At 36.5% G+C, this 24,771-nt stretch overlaps 2 protein-coding genes across 4 annotated transcripts in view; both read right to left on the bottom strand.

Moving 5' to 3' along the window:
* Positions 1 to 9,920, bottom strand: part of gatad2ab (GATA zinc finger domain containing 2Ab) — a 48,406-nt gene extending 38,486 nt beyond the window's left edge. Inside the window, exons 1-2 of one of the 3 annotated variants that reach the window (XM_028443699.1) lie at positions 9,611 to 9,920; positions 7,559 to 7,652 (exon numbers count right to left, since the gene is read on the bottom strand). In XM_028443699.1, the coding sequence (XP_028299500.1) occupies positions 7,559 to 7,652; positions 9,611 to 9,812 (296 nt within the window). In that variant the 5' untranslated portion in view covers positions 9,813 to 9,920. Of the gene's footprint in view, positions 1 to 510; positions 666 to 817; positions 1,022 to 7,558; positions 7,653 to 9,610 lie in introns of those variants that run through there. The other 2 variants (XM_028443701.1, XM_028443700.1) reach the window with 2 other exon arrangements.
* A 1,497-nt stretch (positions 9,921 to 11,417) lies between these two features.
* Positions 11,418 to 24,371, bottom strand: mau2 (MAU2 sister chromatid cohesion factor). The gene is made up of 18 exons (XM_028443703.1): positions 24,094 to 24,371; positions 23,711 to 23,794; positions 22,851 to 22,946; positions 21,404 to 21,498; positions 20,876 to 20,903; positions 20,097 to 20,252; positions 19,866 to 20,012; positions 18,975 to 19,065; positions 18,032 to 18,135; positions 17,826 to 17,903; positions 17,596 to 17,661; positions 17,434 to 17,517; positions 16,088 to 16,137; positions 15,921 to 15,998; positions 15,725 to 15,836; positions 13,549 to 13,639; positions 12,791 to 12,918; positions 11,418 to 12,669 (listed from the first exon to the last, which is right to left on the bottom strand). The coding sequence occupies exons 1-18, from the start codon at positions 24,325 to 24,327 to the stop codon at positions 12,595 to 12,597; spliced, it is 1,797 nt and encodes a 598-aa protein (XP_028299504.1). The 5' UTR covers positions 24,328 to 24,371; the 3' UTR covers positions 11,418 to 12,594.
* Positions 24,372 to 24,771: the final 400 nt, after the last annotated feature.

Raw genomic sequence — 24,771 nt, 5'->3', positions numbered from 1 at the left:
ATAACAAAACTGAATATGACAGAAACAGAGTTCAGACAGAGAACTTCACCAAATGTAAAGCCTGTGATTAATCCGACTCATCAACAACAACAAGCTATCGCATGCTAACTTGGCTTGCCAACAACAACCTGTCCATCTGTCCGGCTTTGAAATCAGCAGCTACCTAAAAGATCCATCATCCCATTCTGAGCATTCACAGAGAACGCACAGAAAGAGTGTGCGCGCGCTGTGGTAATGCTACTTATATGATGATGGTGTGCATTACTGCATTTGGCTCGGATGTCTGAAATAGCGATACACGAGAGACAATGCAACCGGGCCAGTCAACAGCTAGTGTTACGGGGCTAGCTAGCAAGGGCTAGGCTAACCTGCTAATGCTACCCGGCCAATGGTCTGCAGACAGTAGCGAAATTTATTCACCATTAATGGAGTGTTAATTACACAGTATCACTACTATTTAGTCCCAAAGCGACACACTCACAGCGAAAAGTCTGAAAACATACAACTTACATGTTATCCAAACAGAGCTGAGGGTTGGGTGAAGTAAGTTTCGCCGGTTAAGTTTGGTGAATATTGTTGTACTTTTAAGGCTTCTGTCGATGTGCTGTGTCGTTGTGTGTGTGTGTGTGTGGTGTGTGAATGAAGCTGAGCGACACACAACCACCACCGTTACCTTACACAATAGCTCGGCTCGAGCTGGGCTAAGCTAAAGTAACTTAGCCGAGCTAACGCAGAGAAACTTCCGTCACGTTTTAATTGCAAATCAAAATAATTACACTTAAAGTGATGTTTTTAAAATGCCAATATACAAACTTACAGAGTCAACGGAGGCTTGGTGGTAGTACCCCTCTGCTATCGGTTGTTTCGGGGTGAGTATTTGGTCGGCTCGGGTGTAAAACAAAAATCCCGGGATCCCCTCTCCGCTGTCCGATGTCCGTTGCCACTTCGGCTACCAGATAATGTAATGAGCCACCACAGGCGGCGTCATGCTGCGTTCATACACACCTCGGAAATGCTAAGAGTCCGAATGATCTCATGTGAGGAAAATGGTGCGTTTGGGACCGTGGAAGATAAGCCATGTGAAGGAATGAGCATTTAAAATAAGATGATCAACTTCTGAACTTGTGAAGATATTTCTTCTAAATTTAAAATACACGTTTCAAACAGTTTACTACAGTGATATGTCATTCAGATAATGATAAAAAAAAAAAACATCAACATGAATTATGTTTGATAATGATTATTGTGGAACACAGGGACTAAACCTTTACCACAGAGGGGCCACAAAAATGTGATTTTCTGATCTGAGGGCCACATTATCAGCATTCATGTCAGTATTTAGAATAATGACCAATCAGAGCATTGATAGAGGGAAAAGCAATGAGTTTGTGTTGTCATTTCATGTGTTTTTGGTCTAATTTATTTTTTTTGTGGTCGTTTTGTGTATTTTTCTCTCGTTTTGAGCTTTCTGTTGTTGTCTTGAGTGTTTTCACTATCGCTTTGTGTGTGTGTTTTCTTTTTTGGAGTCATTTTGCATAGTTTTCTCTCATTTCGTTTTTTTTTTTTTTTGGTGTTTTGTGTGGTATAAGTCAATTTCTGTATTTTTGTGGTCATTTTCAAATTTTGGAGACTTTTTTGTGTATTCGTTTTCAGTGTTTTTGTTGTAATTTTGTAATTTTTCTCCAATTTTGTGTTGCTGTTCTTTTGTTTTGTTGCCTTTTTGGTGTGTTTTAGGAGTCATTTTGTGTATTTATCTTGTCTAGTGTACATTTCTGTAATTTTGTATGTTTTTCTTTTTTTTTTTTAAAGTCATTTTGTGCATTTAATCGTTCAAAATTAAAGTGAAGCATGTGGCCCTCGGGCCGCCAGTTGCTTATGTCTGATCTAAACTATCACTATCAGTAATGCAATTATTAGTAATGGAATTGGTGATGTGATTTGAAAAAAAATGCCTAGAATTATTTTACAGACAGACGATTAATATATATATATATATATATATTAATCTTCTATTTAACATTAGTGATCTTAAGTATGTTTTAAAAGTAGTAACGTAATTCATTACATTTCTACGTCCAACCGTTACAGAGTAAATTATTATTTTTTGTGATAATTTTTTTTTATTTCCATTTCATGGTCTCTTCATAAACTGCAAACATAATCCATATGTTCTTAGTTGTGCCACTTTCTTGGGTTCAGGTTGGGGTTTCTACCTACTATGTTGTTACCCACATGACACATTTGGCATAGCACAGTTTTAGAGTTCATGAATACTTAGAGCCCGGTCATTTTTATTCTTATTTTGAATTGAATTCATTGGTGTTATTCTATTTAAAATATAATCGTACATCATGACAAACTTTTTATCTTATACAGATGCCTTTGTGGAAAATAAATTAAGTTACAATTGTGCAAGAGTTGGGCTTTTCCTTTTTAAGTTGGCAGTGGCTATCTGTACGGTTGCTGTATCAATATACCGACATTCTATCCGTACGCAGTGCCCCTATTTGGCCAGTTTAGGTCACATGATAGGTCAATCATTGGTCAGTTTAGGTCGCTTGACGAGGACTAAACCTCACCCTAAACCTAACCGTTACTCTAACCCTAAGACGCTACATACGTGTACTTCGGTAACCGTACCAATAGCACCAGAGGTTGTCCGTACGGCAACCGTACAAATAGACACTTTCTTTTAAGTTTATACATGAGATGTTTACCGTATGCAAGGGAACTGTGACCCAGGCAATATTTATTACCAAAAATGAATGTGGGGTGAAAGTAACTATAAAATAAACTAAAATGTGCATGTAAATCCAAATTTAGATGATGGTTAAATCAACATTGATATATTATCAGTTATGGTTGAACACTTAACGTTGATTCAACATGTACTGTAAGTCAGTGTTTCCCAACCTTTTTTGTCTCATGTACGCCCCAAGGCCTCTCTTCAGATTAGGAGAACCCCTTGGTCACTCCAATTTAGCAACCTTTCTGTTTTATTTACATGTTGTTAACAGCTTGAACATGTCAACCTGTACGTTTAACGCACACGAAATATCAATTTTGTGCATTACAATTATTGTACAGCAGAGAATATATTTACCTCAAGTTTTTAGTATTGTTCATAACATGTTAGTAACAATTAGTAGGATATTAAGGCCACTATATTGTTTATTTCATGAATGCCGTTTATTGTCGACGGGTGAATAAGCTGTTGGATGAGCATGTGCAGTGTCTGAAATAGGCTTACAAATGACTCAGCATGTTTGAAATAGATTCATCAGTGTTTCCAAGTACCCCCTACAATGTGTTCAAGTAGCCCAAGGGGTACACGTACCCCTGATTGGGAACCACTGCTGTAAGTCACTGACTACTTTTTGTATAATTTTAAATGTCAGGCTTCAACATGGATTCAATATTTCTGCCTAACCATATTTAAACGTTGATTCACTCGTATTTTGCTCTCTGGGTAGTGACTTTTACTTTAAGTATTATTTAATTGAGTTACTTTTTACTTGAACTTGTGTAAAATTTCAATGAATTAACAGTACGTCTACTTGAGTAGGATATATCACTACTCATTACACCTCTGCTGGTAGCACACTGTTAATTTCAAAGGTACATTTTGTCCTCATGGTACATGTGGTCAGGCAGCTCCTGAGGTGCACAGCCTAGTATGCACCCTTCATGATCAGGTCTATAGCCTCTGTGGTTAGAACTCAAGGCAGCAGAGAAGGCATTTCTGTGGTTACTGACACAAACTGAGCACATGCCATTGTTGTTCTGTCGGATATGATAATCATCACGTCAAGCACCCACGAAAAGGGGCTGCTAGAGGGAGATACCGGTGTAGCTGTGTTACAAAAAAAAAAAAAAAAAAAAAGAAAAGTTGACTTCATTCTGATTCCCATACTGTACATAGGGAGGCAGCCTGGGCAGCCTTTCTGACATTTCTCTCCTTTCTGCACTGCCTCATTGAATTTCATTCAAGTGTATTTCTGCACTGGACCCAAGCAAGCATCAGGTCCATGCCAGACTTGGGGTTTGAGGAGTACAGTATTAACCACAGCGGTTACATAAAGAGATAAGAGCAGACTTTGTTTGCAGTCCATTGCTTGCCTACTAACGCTTGTTCAGCTCACATCCGTATATAAGAAGAAAGTGTCTATTTCAGTTGTGCCCAATCCTGGTCCTCAAGGGCCCCTATCCAGCATGTTTTAGATGTTTCCCTCTTCCAACACACCTGATTCAAATGATTAACTCATCATCAAGCTTTGTAGAAGCCTGATAACGATCCTGGTCATTTCAATCAGGTGTGTTGGAAGAGGGAAACATCTAAAACATGCTGGATAGGGACCCTTGAAGACCAGGGTTGGGCACAACTGGTCTATTTGCACGGTTGCCGTATGGACGACTGGTACGATTACTGAAGTACAAGTATGTAGCGTCTTAGGGTTAGGGTTAGATTTAGGGTTAGGTTTAAGGTTAGGCTTAGGTTATAACCCAATATCGCAACAATTTTTAGGGTTAGGGTTAAGTTTAGGGTGAGATTTAGTCTTAGTCACGTGACCTAAACTGGCCAAATTGGGGTGCTGCGTACGGATAGAATGTCGGTATAGTGATAAGGCAACCGTACGGATGGCCACTGCATAACACAAACCTCCCCAGGCATGCTCGACTCCGATTTTGGTTAAGGTGCATGAAAATGCAAAGCAACTAAAAATACTGTAATGCAACTATTTGATTCATCAAAGATCTAAAAACACAATCACTACCCTTAACCTTTACAGGGGGCACTTAATTTAGTCATCAGAACAAAGTTATTTACCCGTACTATACTACATCAACAATGATCACTGAAATGAGCACTGCATACGTCTATTTAGATCCAACAACCCTTTTACAGTTTGTAAACGATAATGACGATGGTGTGGATGTGTGCGCATTTCAGTCCCGGACGTATGGCAGAGTTAGAGTTTATTGAATTATGCAAAGAGGTTAGCGAAAGAGCATCACTAAAGTTACTTTAAAAAGTTACCATTGATACATACACATATTTGATGGAGGAGTCTAGTGTATTCACATGAGAACAGGTAAACAAGTCACTGGATGTGTATAACTTATGCCAGGGGTGTCAAACTCATTTTAGTTCAGGGGCCAAATACGGACTAGTTTGATCTCAAGTGGGCCACAGACTTTTGGCAGAGAAAACGAGTCATTTCAACCTTAATGTGCCCCAATGCAGGATTTTGGAAATTGTGAGAGTTAAATGACTGCCACCATGTGATACAAGTGTGGGGAAACTGTGAGCCCTGAGAATAGTGTTGAGTTTTATTGATTTTTTTTGTATTTTGAAGGATTGAGATTATCTACAAATGAATTAGTTGGAAATTTACACAAAGATTCCCGTTTTCGCTGTCATTTTTAATTTCTCCTCTGGGGCCAAATTGCATGCTCTACAGTAGTGTTTCTCAAATGGGGGTACGCAATGGCACTACAGGGGGTACTTGAGGGAGAGAGAAAGTGGAAAAATAACAAATGAAAGCAATAGAAATATGGGGTTTTGAATTGTTTATTCTTATAGAAAAATGACAATGGAATGATTAAAACATGAAATAAACCGTCTTGGTCCCACACAAAGCGGGAGATGAAAATGATTAAAATCTATAGAAATAAATCTGTTCAGGAGCCACTAAATATTGTTTTATTTCATTTATTTACAAAGTTAAATTCTTTAAAAGGTGTGTTATCGCTCATTCATTCCGTCATTATGCCTTACATTTGTTTTTTCAAGTTATTCTGAGCAAAATGTTGTAGTTGGACAAAGGGGGTACTTGGATTCAGAAATAAGAGAAAGGGGGTACTTGAGCCTAAAAGTTTGAGAACCACAGCTCTAAAGGGCCAGATTTGGCCCCCGAGCCTTGAGTTTGACATAAGTGACTTACGTTGTTTGTGGTCATGTTACATGACCATGTACATGACTCATGTACAAAATAAAAACACCATGACATAGACCCAGAGTTTAGTGACCCTGCTCAGTGAAAGACAAGGGCCAAGGCATGAGTCATCATAAATAAACGAACAGCAACCACAGACAACTGTACCTGCATCGCAGGGTGGGTCTTTTTAGCTACTTGGGTTTATTGAGGTTATTTTCAGGGTCTTCTGATTTATTTATTTTTATGTATTTTATTAAATTGTAGATTATTCCTATGTTTAAGGTTAAAAATTGTGTAACTCATGGGTTAATAATTAATTATTAACTTTTTACCTACTGTTGCTGACTATTTTTCTCTGAGTTGTATTACTTGATCAAACCTTTTTTAATCCTCAGCCTCTTTGGGCGCCAGGGCTACCAGGTATCAATGTAGATATTTTATTTATTTTTTTCCTCTTTCTTTACTATTAATATTATTACCATCATTATTGTTTTTATATCTTATTTCACTGTTAATATCAATTTTTCCTCTCTTCATTCCTTCCCTCCTGTTTCGCATGCACGCACACACACAGTTTACTGTACTGTAAGAAATTGTAAATATTGTTCTCTGGATGTATGCTGTTGGGTTATCAACACTGTTGTTTGTTACTGTTGTGTGTATTGTATGTTGCAAAGCAAAAAAAAATATTATGATTTATTTTTTACATATTTTTTTAATATCTTCTATTTTATTTTTATTTTATTTTATTTAATCATAGAATATTCTTATTCTAAAAGGTTAATTATATGTAATCTATTGGTTTATAATAAATTGGTCGGTGTTTTTTTTTTTTTTTTTTTTTTTTAATAATCAAGCCTTTTCTAACATTCCACACTACAAAATAATTGATAAAAGTGTGTATGATTTATGCAGATATCAGATCAGATTGGTCTTGGTATCGTGTCGGAAGTTAAAAAGTTGTATCGGGACACTCTAATTCCTAACTTGCAGGACCTACATTTTATGTGAGTAGGTAATAATTTGCAAAACACCAATTTGAGAAAACTCTTGTCAGACATCTGCATGTTCACTTTAAGCTTAAGACGGTATTGTAATAAAGACAACTTTTCTCACGCTCCAAAGTGCATTGAATATCATCAAATGAAATATGGAAAAACTAATCTCAAAATCATTAGGAAGTAGGGGTGTCCCAATCCGATATTGATATCGAACCGATATCAGCCAGAAAACGAATATCGGATTTTATCGGACTGCATCTAAAATCTCCGATATAATATATATTGTTTTTTTAAATTTCTTTTTTAGATATTTTTTTTAATATTTTCTATTTCTTTTTATTTTTTATTGTATTTAATCATAAAATATTCTTATTCTAAAAGGTTAATTATATGTAATCTATTGGTTTATAATAAATGGGTCTGTTTTTTTAAATTATCAAGCCTTTTCTAACATTCCACACTACAAAATAAGTAATAAAAGTATGTATGATTCGTGCTGATATCGTATCGGATCAATATCGGCCAATAATCAAGGTTGCAATATCGGTATTGCATCGGAGGTGAAAAAGTTGTATCAGGACATCCCTATTAGGGTTAGGGTTATGGCTAACTACTTACCTTGTCACTTTTTCCTCGGGGTTACCACTTTGTTGTGTGTAATTAAACACAGACGGCACAAAATCAGGATTCTGGTAGTCCAGTGATGCCTCACCTAGAAATAGCCACACACACCACATCAGCCAAATAATACCAGGTAATGCTGCTTATCGTTCACTTTAGATCAGACGTGGGCAACTGCCATCTAACTTTGTGCCGCCCCCAAAAGTAAACACACACAAAATGTAAATTAAAAAAAAAAAAAAAAAAAAAAAAAAAGCATTTTTTCTTTCCTTTTCTTTTTTATTGCTCAGATTAATCATTCTATAATTATTCTAAATGCTGACATGACAGTGGTGACAGAGAGGATGGACGCTGTCTAAGTTAAAGTCCATTTTGGTCAATGCGTCCCACCACACCACTCCATGGAGTGGTGGGACGCCACAGAGCACCTTCAGCACCAGATCCCACCACAGTCATCAACAGATTTCTACAACTCCTCACTTTAACCCAGGGGTGTCACACTCATTTTAGTTCAGGGGCCAAATACAGACCAGTTCCATTTCAAGTGGGCCGCAGATTTTAGGTGGGGAAAAAATAAACAACTTTAACATCATTGTGACCTAGTTTAGTTCAATTCATATCAAAAAAATTCTTGAATTTTTTATTTACCAATTTTTGTGTCATTTAGAGTAAATTTCTGGCATTGTTTGTGAGAACTTGCAAGATTTGTGGCAAAATTGACAGTTCTTTCAATATTTGCTATTAAATATGACTGCATCCATGTGATATAATAAAAAGTAAAAATGCAAGCCCCTAAAAATACTTTGGAGTTTTGTTAAATTGGTGAATTTAAAATATCTAAAACTAGAATGACACACTAATTCATCTTTTCTCTGTCATTTTTACCTTCTCCTGTGGCCAGATTGAATGCTCGAAAGCAGTGGCTCCCAAACGGGGGGTACATTAGCACATTGCAGGGGGTACTCGGACAGATTTAACAAATGATTAAAAACTGCTGGGAAATGTTCCTAGTTCCTTTTTAGGTTTCAAATTCACCACAAACTACCGGTAATATTGCTCAATAAATTACTATATTTTCTTGTAATTTATTTAAACAAATTTATTTTATGCTGTAGAGGCCATTTTATCACACTTTTGGCAATAGGAGACAATAATAAGCTACATTTTACAAAGGAGACCCTATTTATTTACTACTGAAGTAATCACATAAGTTGCAGGATATATCCTTTTTAAACATTTTACACTTTGCACACATTTTTTTTTGAATTTGTAGAAACCAATGTTTGAGACACATTTAGGGGTTTATGAGAGTGGGCTGTTCCACACACATATATATATATACACAAATACATATATATACATATATATACACATATATATACACATATACACATATATACACATATACACATATACATATATATATACACATATACATATATACATACACATATACATATATATATATACATACACATATACATATATATATATATACATACACATATACATATATATATATACATACACATATACATATATATATATACATACACATATACATATATACACATATATATACATACACATATACATATATATATATACATACACATATACATATATACATACATATATACATATATATATATATATACATACACATATACATATATACACATATACATATATATACACATATACATATATAAACATGAAATTATGGAGATGGTACTTATAATATGAAGGGGGTACACATAATTAGGGGGCACATGGGACAAAAAAAGATTGGGGACCAGTGCTCTAAAGGGCCAGATTTGGCCCCTGGGCCTTGAGTTTGACACGTGCTTTAACCCAACAACTTCTTGATTGTAGATCGCTCACTATACTTGTTATACATCTGTATTTTATTTGTACATTTGTATTATATTTTTCTGCAATGTGTGCACTTGTATTTAATTGAATTGATTGTTTTTTTGTTTTTTTTTAATATTTCTTAAGCCCCAGTGAGAAAAAGCATTTTCCAGTAGATCCATGTAAACTACTCACCTGATATAAAGTGAGCACCGCAAATGCGAGACCGTTTGATCTTGTCCTCAGTCCACTTTTCGTCCGTACGGTTAATGGCCTGTAACCACAAACGTCTCCTGTTGCTCTGAAACGGACGGAATCCCGTTGGAATTCGATAAAATTTCAGTCCGTTTTCTGCAGAGGGACGATTGGTACAACCCAGCACACAACAACCAGTCATTTTGGAGATTGTTACATACTTTTCAACTCCATTACTTTGTATCCCCACTACACTGTCTGAATGCGTGTAAATTAATAGGAGTAGGGCTTCTGTAGTATAGTAGTTGCTTCACTTCCGGGGCCATAATGCGTGCGCACGCTATTGATGACGTCAGCATAACACCCCCCCCGAAAAAAATACAAAAAAAAAAAAAAGTATATATATAATGTTATGTAAAAGTGGAAGAATTTTGACACGTTGCAAATCCATTTTTACATATAATTGCACTTTACCTATTCAAACTGATTTACTGCATATATATTTAATATAATTATAGACATTACAATTATTACAAGTGAAAAATAAATAACTGAAGTTCAATTCTAACTAGGTATAAACGGAATTGGAAATATCTCAAATAAAATAGTTAATAGAAAGTAGGGCTGGGTGATATCGATATTTTCTATTTTGGCTATATAGAAAATTACAATATTGCCTCTGTCAATATATATATAGCTTAATTTGTTTTAAAATAAGTGTTCTAGTAGTTGCTGCTTTGACTACTTCTCCGAACCTAACCCAAACCTTCACCTAGACATCCACACTAAATACCTCACTCACACGTGCTGTCTCTTATAAAAGAAAAAGGCCAAAGTGACGCATGTTGTGCAGCTGTTTGTTAATAAAAGTGCCTGTGTGGCATTTTGCATCAGTAAATTTAACCCTGAAGAGTTTATCAGGTCAGACTCCATTTGAATTGAAATTTGTTAAGATTTATAACATATCGCAATTTAGAGAGAAAATATTGAGATTAGTTTTGGTCGATATTGCCCAGCTCTACTAAAAGTATTTTAGATGTCTGAAATTAGATTGTTACCATAGTTATAATCCCAAGACGACCCATCAGTAATTTAACTGGTCAGAGTAGAATTTTAGATGTTATTTACAATTCTATTTATGACATAAGTCATGTAACGACAACTATTGATATCAATAATTGACATTTTGGATAGAACTGCATTACTGATATCTACAATGACAAGTTCCAAAAGTGAGAATTTAATTATTTAGATTAACAATTAACATTGTGACTAGTGAATAGATTTATAGATACAATTAATTACATCTCAAACTAGTCAAACATACATTGTGGATATGTCGACTTGGAATTGCATGTCAAAACTAAATTCTGGACATCTTTTACTGCAAATACCTCCATTAATTAAATGTCAAAAAAACGATTTCTATATAACAGACTACTGTGGTTAACCTTTTTCCAAAATAGCTTTGACTTTGTTCTAAAAAAAAAAAAAAAAAAAGCGTGTGCATTCAAGATGACCTCAAACAGTGTCTATAGTGTGACAGCACTTTGGTGTAGCACCATCTACTGGTCATTTTAACATCATATTTCATACAACTGCTGATTTTCACAACGTATACTTTCAGTATCCTGTAAAATCTGTTCCAAGGCACATTAGGAAATCAAGCACCCAAATGATTAATTCTCCTTCTCATATGTTGACAATGTCAATAAAACTGGGGAACTACTCATTAAACTGACCCCAAATTAGTTTTACCAATCAAGTCTTAATAAATGTAAATAAGCTTTTTTTTTTAATTGGAAAATTTATTGAAAACCATGTAAGAATCAAAAACATAGGCATTAGATAGAATATGGCCAGTACTCAAGCTTCAACTGCGTAACTTCACACAGTATTTGCTTTAAATACCAAGCATTGAGATACCTACATAGGATAGCTAAAATATTACATATCACACTTTACTAAATCGACTTTATAAAATGTCACTGTACAATAAAGGTTCAATGAGTGGCAGATTTATACAACATACTGGAAATAACCATGTGGCATAACTATCGTGATGACTTTAAAATCAAACTAAATACAAATTCATGAATTCTGTAATGTGTGGCTTTTTTGTTTCAGTTTTGAAAACTCCAAAACATGATTAGCAAAAAAGTAGTAAATGAACAGGAATTTAAACATTGTGGAACTTCAAAAAAATACATCAGCTGAGTTTTCTTTTTCTTTAAGTGTGTGTGTGGCAACCTTAACAACCAATAAATTGGGAGTTGAGACATATTTGCATGTCACGAGTTACTGGGCCTAACGGAGGCGTGTTCTGCACTGCCCCGGAAACAACCTATAATGGTCCATCTGTACAGTTAAATGGATCTAACTGTCATTCTGTGAAAATAAATTACAAGACATCTGTATCTTTCCTTCTACAGTGGATTGTGCAAAAATTACAACCAAAGGTTTACCATCGGAAGGCCTGAAACTATTGTACACAAGTTGGTTTCATTACCAGCCAAGCGTGAAAAATAACAGCATCCATACAAAAAAAAGGCCAGATGTAAAATATTTACCAACGGTTACAAAAATAGCAACATGAATAAATTAATTTCTTCTACATTTACGCACGGTTACCTGTTTTTTCTAACCCCATCGTATTTCCAACTCAAAGAGAAAAGAAAACCTGGTGAATGGGGAATTAGGTTTTATAATATCGGAGCCCCAACAACAACCCCTGATACACATCAACGTGTGCGTGTGCTCCGAGCAATTCTGCCGTCTTAGAAAGTGAGAAACGTGTGAAACAGCAGTCGTAGTTATTTTTACATTAAAAAATGTGGTCAGAAAAAAAAAAAAAAAACCTTGCAAAGCTAAAAAAAACAAAAGGGCCAAAGTAACACCAGTTAAAAACCATTTCAAGAAGCTACGGTGGTCTGGATAGCACGTTGGCTAGCTCGCTGTGTTTAAACCACAATCATGGAGGCTCCTCATAGTAGGCTGGCGAGGCTGGTGGTGGGACCATTCTGAGCTTGGATCTGAACAGGAGGGGGGCCTTCAGTCCACTTTAAAAACAAAGAAAATCAGTCATCATCACAGAAACTCTACAGATGGAAAGTGTACATGTGGGTATTTAAAGAGATAGTAGGAGAAAAGAGGAAGTGTTTCCCCATGTTTTCTACTTACACTGATGAGATTATGCTCTGGGAGGCTACACGCAGCAATGTGGTCCTGCAGGAGCTGCTGGGAGAAATTCTGATGCATCTGGGCTGCTTCATGGGCATCCATGGTGTTCCCAAGAGCTTTGTTCAAATCTGTAAACAAACGGTCAACATCTCCTCACTCAGACGGAAAAAAAAAAAAACAACCTCAGGGCCTTCGATTTTCATGATGATTACAGAAAATAAACAGAAAAAGTGGAATTCACGTTTGGAAAATGAAAAATTAAGCTGAACTGCTTATTTTTTTATTTCTCTCTCTCTACATCCAAATAAAGCAGTTGAAATGTGTTTTTTTCAAGTTTAGTATTTTGCATGGATGACAATATTTATGTGATTCAAAATTACTCCCTTTCTGCTTCATTTCAATAAATAATTTCCATGAAAAGTTTATATTTTTAAAATACTGGTGAAATTCCCAAGCTTAAGTTCCCATGGAAATTTGCCAGATATTTTACACCACTTTGCAACCGTACCAAATAATCCGCAACTACATTACTTGGTAATTTACACTGTTTTCTCAGCCATTTTTACTTTCCACTTCGGGCCAATTTGGATGTTTTAAAGGGCCGGATTTGGCCCCTGGGCCTCGAGTTTGACACCAGTGCTATATAGCATAAGTAAAACGATGCGGACATGACACGGAAATTGGTCCGAAACAGAATCTGAGACACAAAATTGGAGGCCCTATAATCACTGTTTGTTTCATCAGGCAGATTTTTTTACCTTTGAGCAGAGCTGAAGACCACAGCTGAACCGACATGTCAGGAATCTTACTAGCCAGCTGCATAGCAGGTACCACCATGTTGTTACTCTCCTGAAAAACAATGGACACAGTCCGGTCATTTAGGTGCCAAGGAAAGTACTTTGAAATATGTTTTTGGTTTGCAAATATTAACAATTTGAAACTGTTGCTAATACACATCAGAAAGGGAAATAACAGAGCTTCAAACAAACTCCTTTAATAGCTAAAACAGCTATTGGCAAGTTATTCTATTTAGATGTGACAGTCCCATATTTATTTTATAGATTGCTTTAAAGGGGACTTATTATGAAAAATCCACTTTTGCAATGTTTTTGATCACATATGAGGTAACTTGAGTGTCCACCGTCACACAAAATGTGAAATAAAACCATCCAGTCATTTGTTTGTGGTCTTTGTAAGTCTTATAACACAGAGTGAAGTGCTCTGTTTCAAATTTTCTAAGTTTGTGATGTCACAAGTTAAATACGGAAAGAAAATACCCTCCTCTTTGCTGTTAACTCCACCCCCAACCTGATAAACTTTTGTGAATGTCCGCCATTGTTTTTCTCAGTAGCAAAGGAGTGAAGGTGGGTTCACATCGAACATGACTGTAGCGACTGCAGTAACTTCAGTCGCCTGTGATGAGTTGCTTGAACATAGTGGTGCTTTATGGACACGCCATTGCTCCAGTGAACTGTATGTGTGTGTGTGTGTGTGTGTGTGTGTGTGGAGCTGGGTGGCACTTATCAACAGCGCTGCTTTTACGGTTTAAATGATCAACTTATGGAGATACTAAAGAATGAGTTCACTCAGAATGTAGGCTTATTTAACAAGTTAACTGTTTTAATTTTGCCCCTATAAATTGAGGAAACCTCCCACTGCAGCCGTGTCACTACAGCTGGAGTGAGGGGCTGCTGCCTCGACTCTACAACCAGTGAAGGGGGGCTTGGGGGGGAGTTGTTGCTTGAAGTCGCTTGAAAAATTCCAATTTTTCAACTTTGAGAGACTAGATTGCATCATTTACATTGATTTTGAATGTAATTTAGTCACTTCCGTCACGTTCAGTGTTTGTGTGTGTCATCTCGTGGAAAAGAGGGGAGGGGAAGAGAGAGGTCTATGCAAATCCAGGGACACACCCGCAGAAACAGATCGCTCTCTCAGACCTTGATAACACAGGGTCCCCTCTTGCTTAATTCATGTTATGTTTTGACCAAACACCAGCACAGATGTCATTTAGAGTAAACCACACAGGGAACTGTTTTAAAGGTGAAAAATTGGCATAATTGGTTCCTTCCTTGTGGGTCAGGCTTCGAGCACATTACAATGGCCTGGTTTACATACGGCTCAGACTTCGGGCTAGTATTAAGCTTCACATTTGTGTTTTGCAAATCCAGGACATGTTTGCGTGACTATCGGTGAAGCTACACAATATTTCACTTTGGATCAAAATCTTAATCAATTTGACATTAGGAGACATCACTGTTGGCTGTTGACTGTCAAATAGAGAAATAAATACAAATATATTAAAAACAAAATACATTAAATGTCAATTAAAAAAAACTTAAAAAATGAACAAAGAACATTGCAAGAATAAACTTGAGTTTAAGGGCTAAAGGGCTGAGATTTGAAGATGCCTGTAGGGCACTGCTATAAAGACAAATTAAGTTGGAAAAACACACAGTTCCATGACTAAAACACGGTCGTCCTGGTGAACCTACCATCATGAGGTCTGATCTGTATTTTGTATTGATCAAAAGTAAAATTACTTCTTTTCACTAACAACAAATCCCACTTCAGAGATACAAAATCATTTAGTCAGTTAAGGTGGTAGGACAGGATAATCAACCAAAGCTGGTATTTCTGGTTCACAGATGAAAAGAATAACTTGATTGGCAAATTACTTTTTTTTTTTTTTTTAAATGTGGGTATCACACTTTGTGACCTCTGGCTATGGTGTTCCTATCCTGAGCCAGTTCTAAAATGTGAGCCTGATCACACATTATGAATCATTTGAGCTGAATAATGTTGAACTTCATGTGGAACTCTCAGGTAACGAAGATAAAACAAAGCGTTCTGTACTTGTTTAGTAACCCTGGCTGGGTGTCATGTTTCAGTGCTTTCATAGACAATCACAATCAGCCATGGGTTTGAGCTTACTCTGTGGTTGCCCAGTACGTAGAAAATATGGCCCAGTAAAACCAGTGAGCACGCAGTGAGTCGGTTCAGATCCTCAGCATTGGACATCTTTAGGGTTTCCCGAAGAAAACGCCTGCAAACACACGAGTGCCGTTACTGTAGAATTGTCGGCACTAAACTGAAGGAGTTTCTGCATGAATTGTAGGGTCGTTTTTACTTTGCCTCGTTGTAGCGTCCTTGGAAAAAAGACAGAAGACCCCTGATGTAGAAGGCTGCAGCACGAAGACAGTGGGAGCTGGAGCAAAGGCAATGTAAACACATAAATATTAAGTCAACGTGAATCACTGATAAATAGAATATCATCATAAAAACATCAACTCCTACCTCACTGGGAAGTTATGGTCAGGGTTAATTCTCTCAAGGAGGCTGTACAGCTGTGGAGACAGTAACAGATGTTTGAACTAAAAAAGACATTTGCAAGTACTTTCAAGCTTCCTTGATTCAAACAAATCAGCTTCACTTAAAAATAAATACTGTATTAAATCTAATATGTGAAACAGACATGAGCAACTGGCGACCCTTGCTCATATTTTGAGCAGCCCCTTAAGTAAATGCCAAAATCAGTAAAAAAAACACATACAAAATTACAAAAATATACACGCGACCAGGGGTTCTCAACTGGTCTCACCCTGGGACCCACATTTTGCCACTGCGACCCACTTTTTTTTTTTTTTTAAAGAAATCAAGAAACCAAATGTATTTTTTCAAAAACAGCTGCTGAAAACACATATAATGTATCATCTTTTTTTATACACATAAATCTAAATATTTTCCTGTGCAACATGCATTTTCTGTCACCAGAAAAGTTTCTTTCAGAATAAAAGACCAATAAAGTCCAACATGAGAGACATGAAGAGACCCAGCCAGTAAAGCTCCACAACCCACAACTTCTATATATATGCAAAGAGCAGCTGTATACCATGTTTTCTGTAAAGCTGCACAATGGCACCTTTATTAGATTCATAAGTTTTGAAGCCTGTAGAACTACAGTTGAGCACTTCTGCTTTACAGGGTTAATCTAAACTCCTCAGTACCCTCTGGTGGACACAATGTGATATCACTACATAAGTGTCAAGCTAGGTCAAATTTTAAGTGTTTGACCAACATTGAGCAGTTTTTATTAATTTGTGGAGTTAAATTATGGAACCGAATAAGTGTGGAACTAAAACAATGTTCAAATTCATTTTAAAAACAGGTATGAATAAATTATTTTCACAAGGTACATGAATAGAGGCTTTACTAATCACCAATAATTGTCTTTTTTTTTCTGTTTTTATGATTAGCTATGGACTATTTGTTAATATGTAGACTGTTTGATGACATATGGGTAATTAATTGTATTATTAGTTGAACTTAAAAAAGCAAAATCGGGAGTGAATAAAGGATTCAATAAGTTTACACTTTTTCCTACTCCTTTTCGCACGTCAGATGAGAAGTTTAAGTGTTTGTGGATCAAATCAATGGTCTATTTCTGCTGTTGTAATTCATTTACCTACTGTTCTTTTATCACTTTACATGTTCGAAACAAAGACTTCAATTAATTATTATTCCCAGATTCTTAAGCAATGCTTTCGCAAAAGCTAAAATGAAATAATGTGCACGTGCTTTGAGCGTGAGCGATTTATACCATTTTGCAGCTTAACCAAGTTACTTATTAACATTTAACTAACGTCCTGTTGTCGATTGCCTTCCCTTATGTAGACACTGGCCAAGTTGGTTACGATGTACGTCCAAAGCTCCTGATGAGAGGTGAGCTGTAGAACAATGGGAGAGGAGTCGTGAGGAAAAGGGAAAAGTTCACGTATCAGAGAGAAAAGCCGCGTCATGCTCACCCTCAAAGCTGCGGAGAACTGTGCCTCGGCGTTATCCATGCAGTTCACAGAGATGCAGTACAGACCCTGCAGAACAGGGAACGGAAACGCCAGCATTTAGACAAATTATTTCCCTTATCAACCAAGGTCTCCACAACTTTCAGAGCTTAATTATTATTCTTCAGAATTTGTGAAATTAATTGTAATCCTGAAGTTTTTGTGAGTAAGTATTTTTGTTTCTTTTCACTTACTAAAAGCGTGTGGAGCTGAGCAGCGTGATTGGTGAATAACCGGGGTGACTGTTGGCACAGCTGGCACACCTGTGAAATCTGATCGGACGAAAAACATAGCGGGCTAACTTTTACTCATCTTTTGTGTGGTGAAAATAAAATATTCATTCATATTTAACAGGCTGTATTAAATGAAACAGACCACAGCAAGGGAAACAAAAAGGTACCTCTTGTAATGCTGTAGCTTTGTGTCCCGTTACAAGTCGGCACATGATGATGTGCTCCAGTAGGATAACTTGAAAGGTAGAGAGGATGGGGCTGCAGTCCAACACTGCAAAAACAAATAATGGATTCAAAAGTGTAGCGTAAAAAACAAACATTTTACTCCCTTTATGTATGGAAAAATCACATGGCCTGCTGCAATTTATTACTCCAACTCGGGCTGGGCAGCATGACCAAAAATGTATATCATGGTATTTTTCTAAATTCTAACAGCTTCACTGTATTTTTTTAAATGCATAATCAGGTGTTCACAGCATTTTCTACTGGTTGAGAATCAGAATGATTTATTTTCCTGAGTACAGTTTAAAAAAAAAAAATAATAATAAATAAAATAAAATAAAACAGCACATGGAATTTAACTTGGTAGTTGGTGCATGGAACAAAAAAAAAAAAAAAAAGCCAGCAACAATAATAATAATATTCTAGCTTTAAATGCTGCATACTCTACTCAGTAGTGTGGTGGTTTCTTATGGTGAATAAGGTAGCATGTTGTTTGCAGCTCCACCAGGACTTATTTCTGCGTTATAGGAATTACTCTTTTTTTTGTGTATTACTGCCGACATGCTAAGCTAACCGTGCCTCCATGTCTGTTGTTCTCCTGTAGCAGAAACATGTGCACGCAGGCACATGCAGCTTCAGAGCTTTCAATTGTGTCTTTCTTATCCATTCACACGTATTATTTACACTGCAACTAACACCAGAGCGCTACTGTTTACCTTCCTATTTAGAAGTGCAAGGTTGAAAACGGTCCGGTCTGAAATGCGGCGCAGTGTAGCGTTCCAAAAGTTGTGTAATCAAATGCACTGGTACGACGGTATATTAAAAATTCATATAACACAAATATTCTGTATGAACCGGGTATACCGCCCAGCCCCAACTCAAACTCACTTTTTAGTTTTTCTAGTTGCATGAGAGCCTTGTCTGTGTATTTCTGGGCTTTCTCCAAATAACCTGCTTGCATTGAGTGCATCACCGTCACCTGAAACAAAACAAAGACAAAGTTTATATGTCAGCATACCATCGGCTTCACATTCATGTTGCCTTTTGCTCTATGTGTCAAAGATATAAAACAGATCCAACACTAATATTTAAAAAGACCTAGTGAACAGGATGTAATTTAGGCAGAAAATGCTTTAGGTTGGTTTTGTAAATACAGTTATGACTTCTGCTTTTAACACTGTAGTGCAGCGATTCTCAAACTTTTTTGGCTCAAGAACCCCGTTTCTTTAACTTTTGAATGCAAGTACCCCCTTATGTCCGACTACTACAGTTTGCCTAATTCTGTGAAAAAACAACTATAGAACATAATGATGGAAGGAATGAGTGATAACACATTTTAAAGAATCTCATTTTGTAACTAAGTGGAAAGAAAGAGTATTTAGTGCCTCCTGAAGAGTTATTTTTTCCTATTGTTTATCATTTACGGTCATTTCCATCCTGACGTGGGACCTAGACTGACCTTTGTATTTCTAGTTCATGTTCGACTCAAGATCATTTTCTGTTTAATGTAATTTTTTTCTGATTTTGTTCTTGTTATGTGAGCTGCTGGTAATCTTTAGTGTGATTATCATTTTCAATTAAAAATAAACATTATAAAACCCAACATTTTTAATACTTTTTTGTTAATCCCCCCACCCTCTCTCTCTAGTACCCCCTATAGTGCCATCGTGCACCCCCATTTGAGAAACACTGCTGTGGTATGTGCACTGCTCCTGGCTGATGTTTGAAACATTTCAAACATTCAGATTCTACGAAAATAACACAAAGGAAGAACATTACCAAGTACACAAGGACACACATGTGCTCCTTGGGCAGCCAGTGGAAGAGGTCAGCAGGGTTGCTGGGCAGAATCTCATCGTCATGGAGAGTTGAGATGGTCTGGATGCACTGCTGCAGCTGCTTCAAACAAGGCTTCACACTTTTCACCTAAAGATTAATAAATACACAACTCCATTAGTTAGCTTTAGCAACATCTCTACCTGAATTCCATCATCCTTCATCATTACCGACCTGCCCAGCATCCAGGTAGTGTGTGACTTGTAGTACGAGGAAGAAGACCCTTAAAGACTCTTTCTGGATTGGGTTTCCCTGCCAGTTTTCCACGATGGTTCCACACAGTGTGAGAAGAGGATGCACCTCTCCAAGCTTCCTCTCCATTAGCAGCAACTGGACGGGACAAGAAAATCAGCTCGCCTTTACATTTGCTATTTTACATTTACCTTAAATAATACTATTATATGTATTACTACTATAAGCATATTTGTGTGTGCAATTCACTATTGCTGTAGAAAATAAACATTTAGTTCAGGGGCCAAATACAGAGCAGTTTCATCTCAAGTAGACCACAGATTTTATGCGGAAAAATTAGTAATTTCAACATCATTGTGCCCTAGTTTGCACTTCTACCTATACATAAAATATTAGATACGTAAAAAAAAAAAAAAAACGACCATATCTAAGCCATTAATAATAGAAATCAGTCCCAACAGGATCTTTACTTTACATTTCCTAGATTTTGTGACCAATTTCTATTTAATTAAGGGAAATATTATGTAATAATTTGAGGAAAATTTAAGGATTTTGTTTGCATTATCAGTTTTTTTTTTAACAGTTTAACAATAAAAATGACTGCAATCATGTGATATAAGCACCGGGAAAACAAAAATTAAAAGTTTACACAATGATTCATGTTTTATTTCTCCTGCGGGCCAAATTGGATGCTCCAAAGGGCCGGATTTGGCCCCCGGGCCATTGGTTAGACACATGATTTAGTGTGAATAAGGACTCACCATTCCTTTACTGAGAAGAAACAGCGCCCTAAAAAGCAAACAAAGAGTGCCGTTATTACCATTAAGTACATAAACATATCTTAAGATTGGAATAATGTTCATCTTTAAAAATGAGTCAAGTTTAAAAAAACAAAATAAATGCTTATTTTCATTGTCAGTAGTGGTACTCTTTGGGTTATAAGTGTGTGCTTCTGAGCAACAAAAATAGTGCAAAATGAGGTTTTGAAAAGGACTCCACTAAGTTTCATATTGTGACACACTTTCTGTTATCAACACTAACACTTTGTTGGAATCATGAGAATCACAAGCTGGCACCTAAGCAAAGCTGATGTCAACAGTTTCATAGTCCATCTGCTTTATCTTATCTGGATTACCCTTTAAGACCTAAACCCCCTCACACTTATAAAAGAATGAGGTAAGAAGTGCTATAAAACGTGTAAACAATCATCCTCCTGGCCCTTTTATCACATACCGAGTGTTAGAAGCCCCTAGTATACATAAAACATACAGTCAGAGGACAATCATTACCTTGTGTATTCAGAGCCCACCACTCGGGCATACTCTGCCCCGACTCCTAGAAGGTCACATGCTGATACCAAGTCTTTCTCCAGTGTATGAAGTTGCTGTAAGACACACAACATTCTTTCAACCCGTCTTTAGACTGAAATGTGAGCACAAAAGACGACAGCATTCAGAACAGAGCCTTCAACCAATTGTGATACTAACATTAATCTGAAACATAATACACCAATGTTAAACTAAACTTTAAGTTTCTCACTAGAGATAAACCATAAAAAAATGCATACTGGACCTAGGGCTGTGAAATATGGACCAAAATAGCGATATACAATATAATTCTAGATATTTTTAACTCAATAAAGTCTGACCAGAAAGACAATTCTGGGTTAATTTTGCAGATGAAAAATGCCACACAGGCACATTTAGTAACAAACAGCTGATCAATACGTGTCATATTTGGCTTTTTTCTCCTCTAAGGGACAGCACGTGTGAGTGAGTTCTGTAGTGTGGCTTGTTTAGAGGAAGGTCTGAGTTAGGACACACTCAGTGACCCATCTAACTGCTTTTCTGAGAAGTAGTAAAAGCAGCAACTCCCAAAACAAGTATTTTAGTACAAAATAAGCTATAAATTATATCTCAGAAATATGTAAAAATTGCACAGAAGGACACTGCACTAAAAAAATAAATATATCTCCATATAGGCGATATTGTCATTTTCTATATCGACAAAATAGAAAACTCGATATATCTTGAATCTCCATATATTGCCCAGCTCTAACTGAACCACTACTTTTCACCAACATGACCACTTGAAAAACAACTGCAACAAAAATATTACATAATATTTTGTGCTGAAGCACTATTTTGAGAATTAAATAATAACATCAGTGACATAAAAGTGGTCAAAAGTGTCAGACACGAGGTATGAAATAGTGGTGTTGAAAAAAAATCGATTCGGCGATATAGCTCTATATTACGTTGCGCGATTCTCAGATCGATTCAAAATGTAACCATATTGTTTTTCTTTTCTTTTTTTTAACCTTTATGTAACCAGGAAAGTGTTTTCCACTGCAGCAGACATTGTAACGACACAAAGAAGTGCTGACCACCACCACCACTCTTTGCACATGAAGCTTATATCAAATTAGTCTGCTGTGTCACTATTCACTCTTTTTCTTAAAATAAACATTCTAGATAGGAATACAAACTGTGACCCTCTCATGTAATCTGCATACGTCTTCATCCCTTCTTGAGCCAATACTTCCTCATCTGTGGTTACCAACGTTGCATATGCTTGCACATGCTTACTGTTTGTTACTCTTGTTTATTATGTTCCCTGACATTTGAAAGTGGTTGAAAGGTTGAAAGTGGCGTATTTGGCACTCTATAAAGTAACTTAGTGTTAACTTTGACGGAGGGTGGTGATGTGATGTCATATTGCAGCACTCATACATACCGCCAGCTGGAACAACAATCTGCAGTGCCAGTATGGTGTCTGTTGTGAGATCTGAATGGCTTTGCGCAGCAGAGGTTTGGCAGAGTCCACCAAATTCTAAAAAAAAAAAAAAAAGAAAAGAAAACACGAAGGAAAAAAGGTAAAATTAGTAAAAACATAAATGTGCTTGATATTGCTGGAATTTAACAAATGCACAACTTTAAACTTCCTAGACCAAAAAAAAATTGAAATAAAATAAAAGCCATGCAGTCAAAGAAAAGCAAAAAAGGCCTAAAGTAATTTGTATACATATTAATGTTTGTGTATAACATAGGCATATAGCACATTTCCACTTTTAAAATGTATTTCCTAGCAAAGAAACCTGCCCAACAACACATTATACACAGCTTAAGGCAAAATGTCAATTTCTCGAGAATCATTTTTGAGTTAATTATGTTTAAAAAAAAAAAGAGAAGAAAAACAAACTAAACTTTTTTTTATATTAACATTTATGTGAAATTAAAATATATATAAATCTAAATAAAACTACAAAAAAAAAACTGATAATGAAAATTATGTTTGCTGTTTTAGTTTAGATATAAAACAAAAAAACACGTCTAATCAATGATCAAAGCATTTTCATGTATTGTGTATAAGAAAATGTGTAGTTTAGAATGACTCAAATACAAGCTGTCATAAATACAGTATGACAACGATTGTGCTTATTCTGTTGTATAACATTAGGAAATGTGTTCATTCAAACGATGCTTATGGTTTGATATCAAATGTGGCTGTAGGAGGCATGCAAAAGTTTGACACATATTAAAACAATATGTAGAAACTGTAATAATAGTGTTTTTAACTTGTTTAATGTGGCTTACCTGTTGGCAGAAGAGTTCAGATAAGATGCTGGCCGCTTCAAACTTAACATCTTCAAATTGAGGAACTTGTTGAGAAATATACCACTAATAAAAGAAGAAATAACAAACATAGCATGTCACTTTACAACTCAGTTAAAACATCAACACATTAGTATGTTTAGCTAACTGCAGTAAATCAGCAAAAGCCAACCTCCTTTTGAGCAATAATGTAAACAGTAAAAGTGAACCACGATGCACACGAATACATAAATTGAACATTATATTATATTAATGGCGGTCTCAGTAAATAAAGGTTAAAAACATGTCCGGTCCCGGCGCTTCATTCACACTGCGGCCTACACCCCGCCGCATCCCCGCTCTTTCCTGCACCGCCCGTCCCTCACCGCCTTCTCCAAGTGGCTGCGGGCCAGGTCGCTGTTCTTGGTGTGGTGGTAGAGAACCGAGCCCAGCTGAAGATGTGTCCGCGCCTCGATTCTCTGTGGGGGTTTAAACTGAAACACTGCCTGCAGACAATGCACACAAAGTCTTATCTTGGGCGGACTTGAGGTTCGAAAATGTTCCGCAAAGCCGAGTAGGGCGAGGTACCAGCGCTCCGGGGCCTCTACGTTTGACGCCATTTTAACAGACAACAACAAGTTTTTCAGCGCTGCGGACAGAGCCGCAGGTTGCCAGGTCCGGTCGTCAGAAACCGCAGGAAAAAAATGATCGCTTACCATTTTTTGTTGTTGTTGATATTTGCAAAGGTTATGAGTAAAATAGTTAAAACGTCTGTCTTAAAAACATCACATCAGTATTTTTTATTCCCAGGATGCATTTCTAGGAGCTTTCAGAGTAGACTTTGTAACTTTGTAATGGCCTTTCTCTAGGAATACTGATTTCTTCCATCAGTTCAAAAACCCTTAGGCCTGTGTGAATTTAATATGAGTGAATACGTGTGGGAATGTGGAATCTGAATGTGTTTGGGCCATGAGACAAAGTGTTGAAAGAGGATAAACACAGAAGATTAATTCACAAATAATCCATTTGTGTCTATAAATATTACAGTCCAAAATTAAACCAAA

This window comes from Gouania willdenowi, chromosome 4 (genome assembly GCF_900634775.1).
Source record: "Gouania willdenowi chromosome 4, fGouWil2.1, whole genome shotgun sequence".
NCBI classification, from domain to species: domain Eukaryota; kingdom Metazoa; phylum Chordata; class Actinopteri; order Blenniiformes; family Gobiesocidae; genus Gouania; species Gouania willdenowi.
This window is presented reverse-complemented; position numbering and strand designations above follow the sequence as displayed.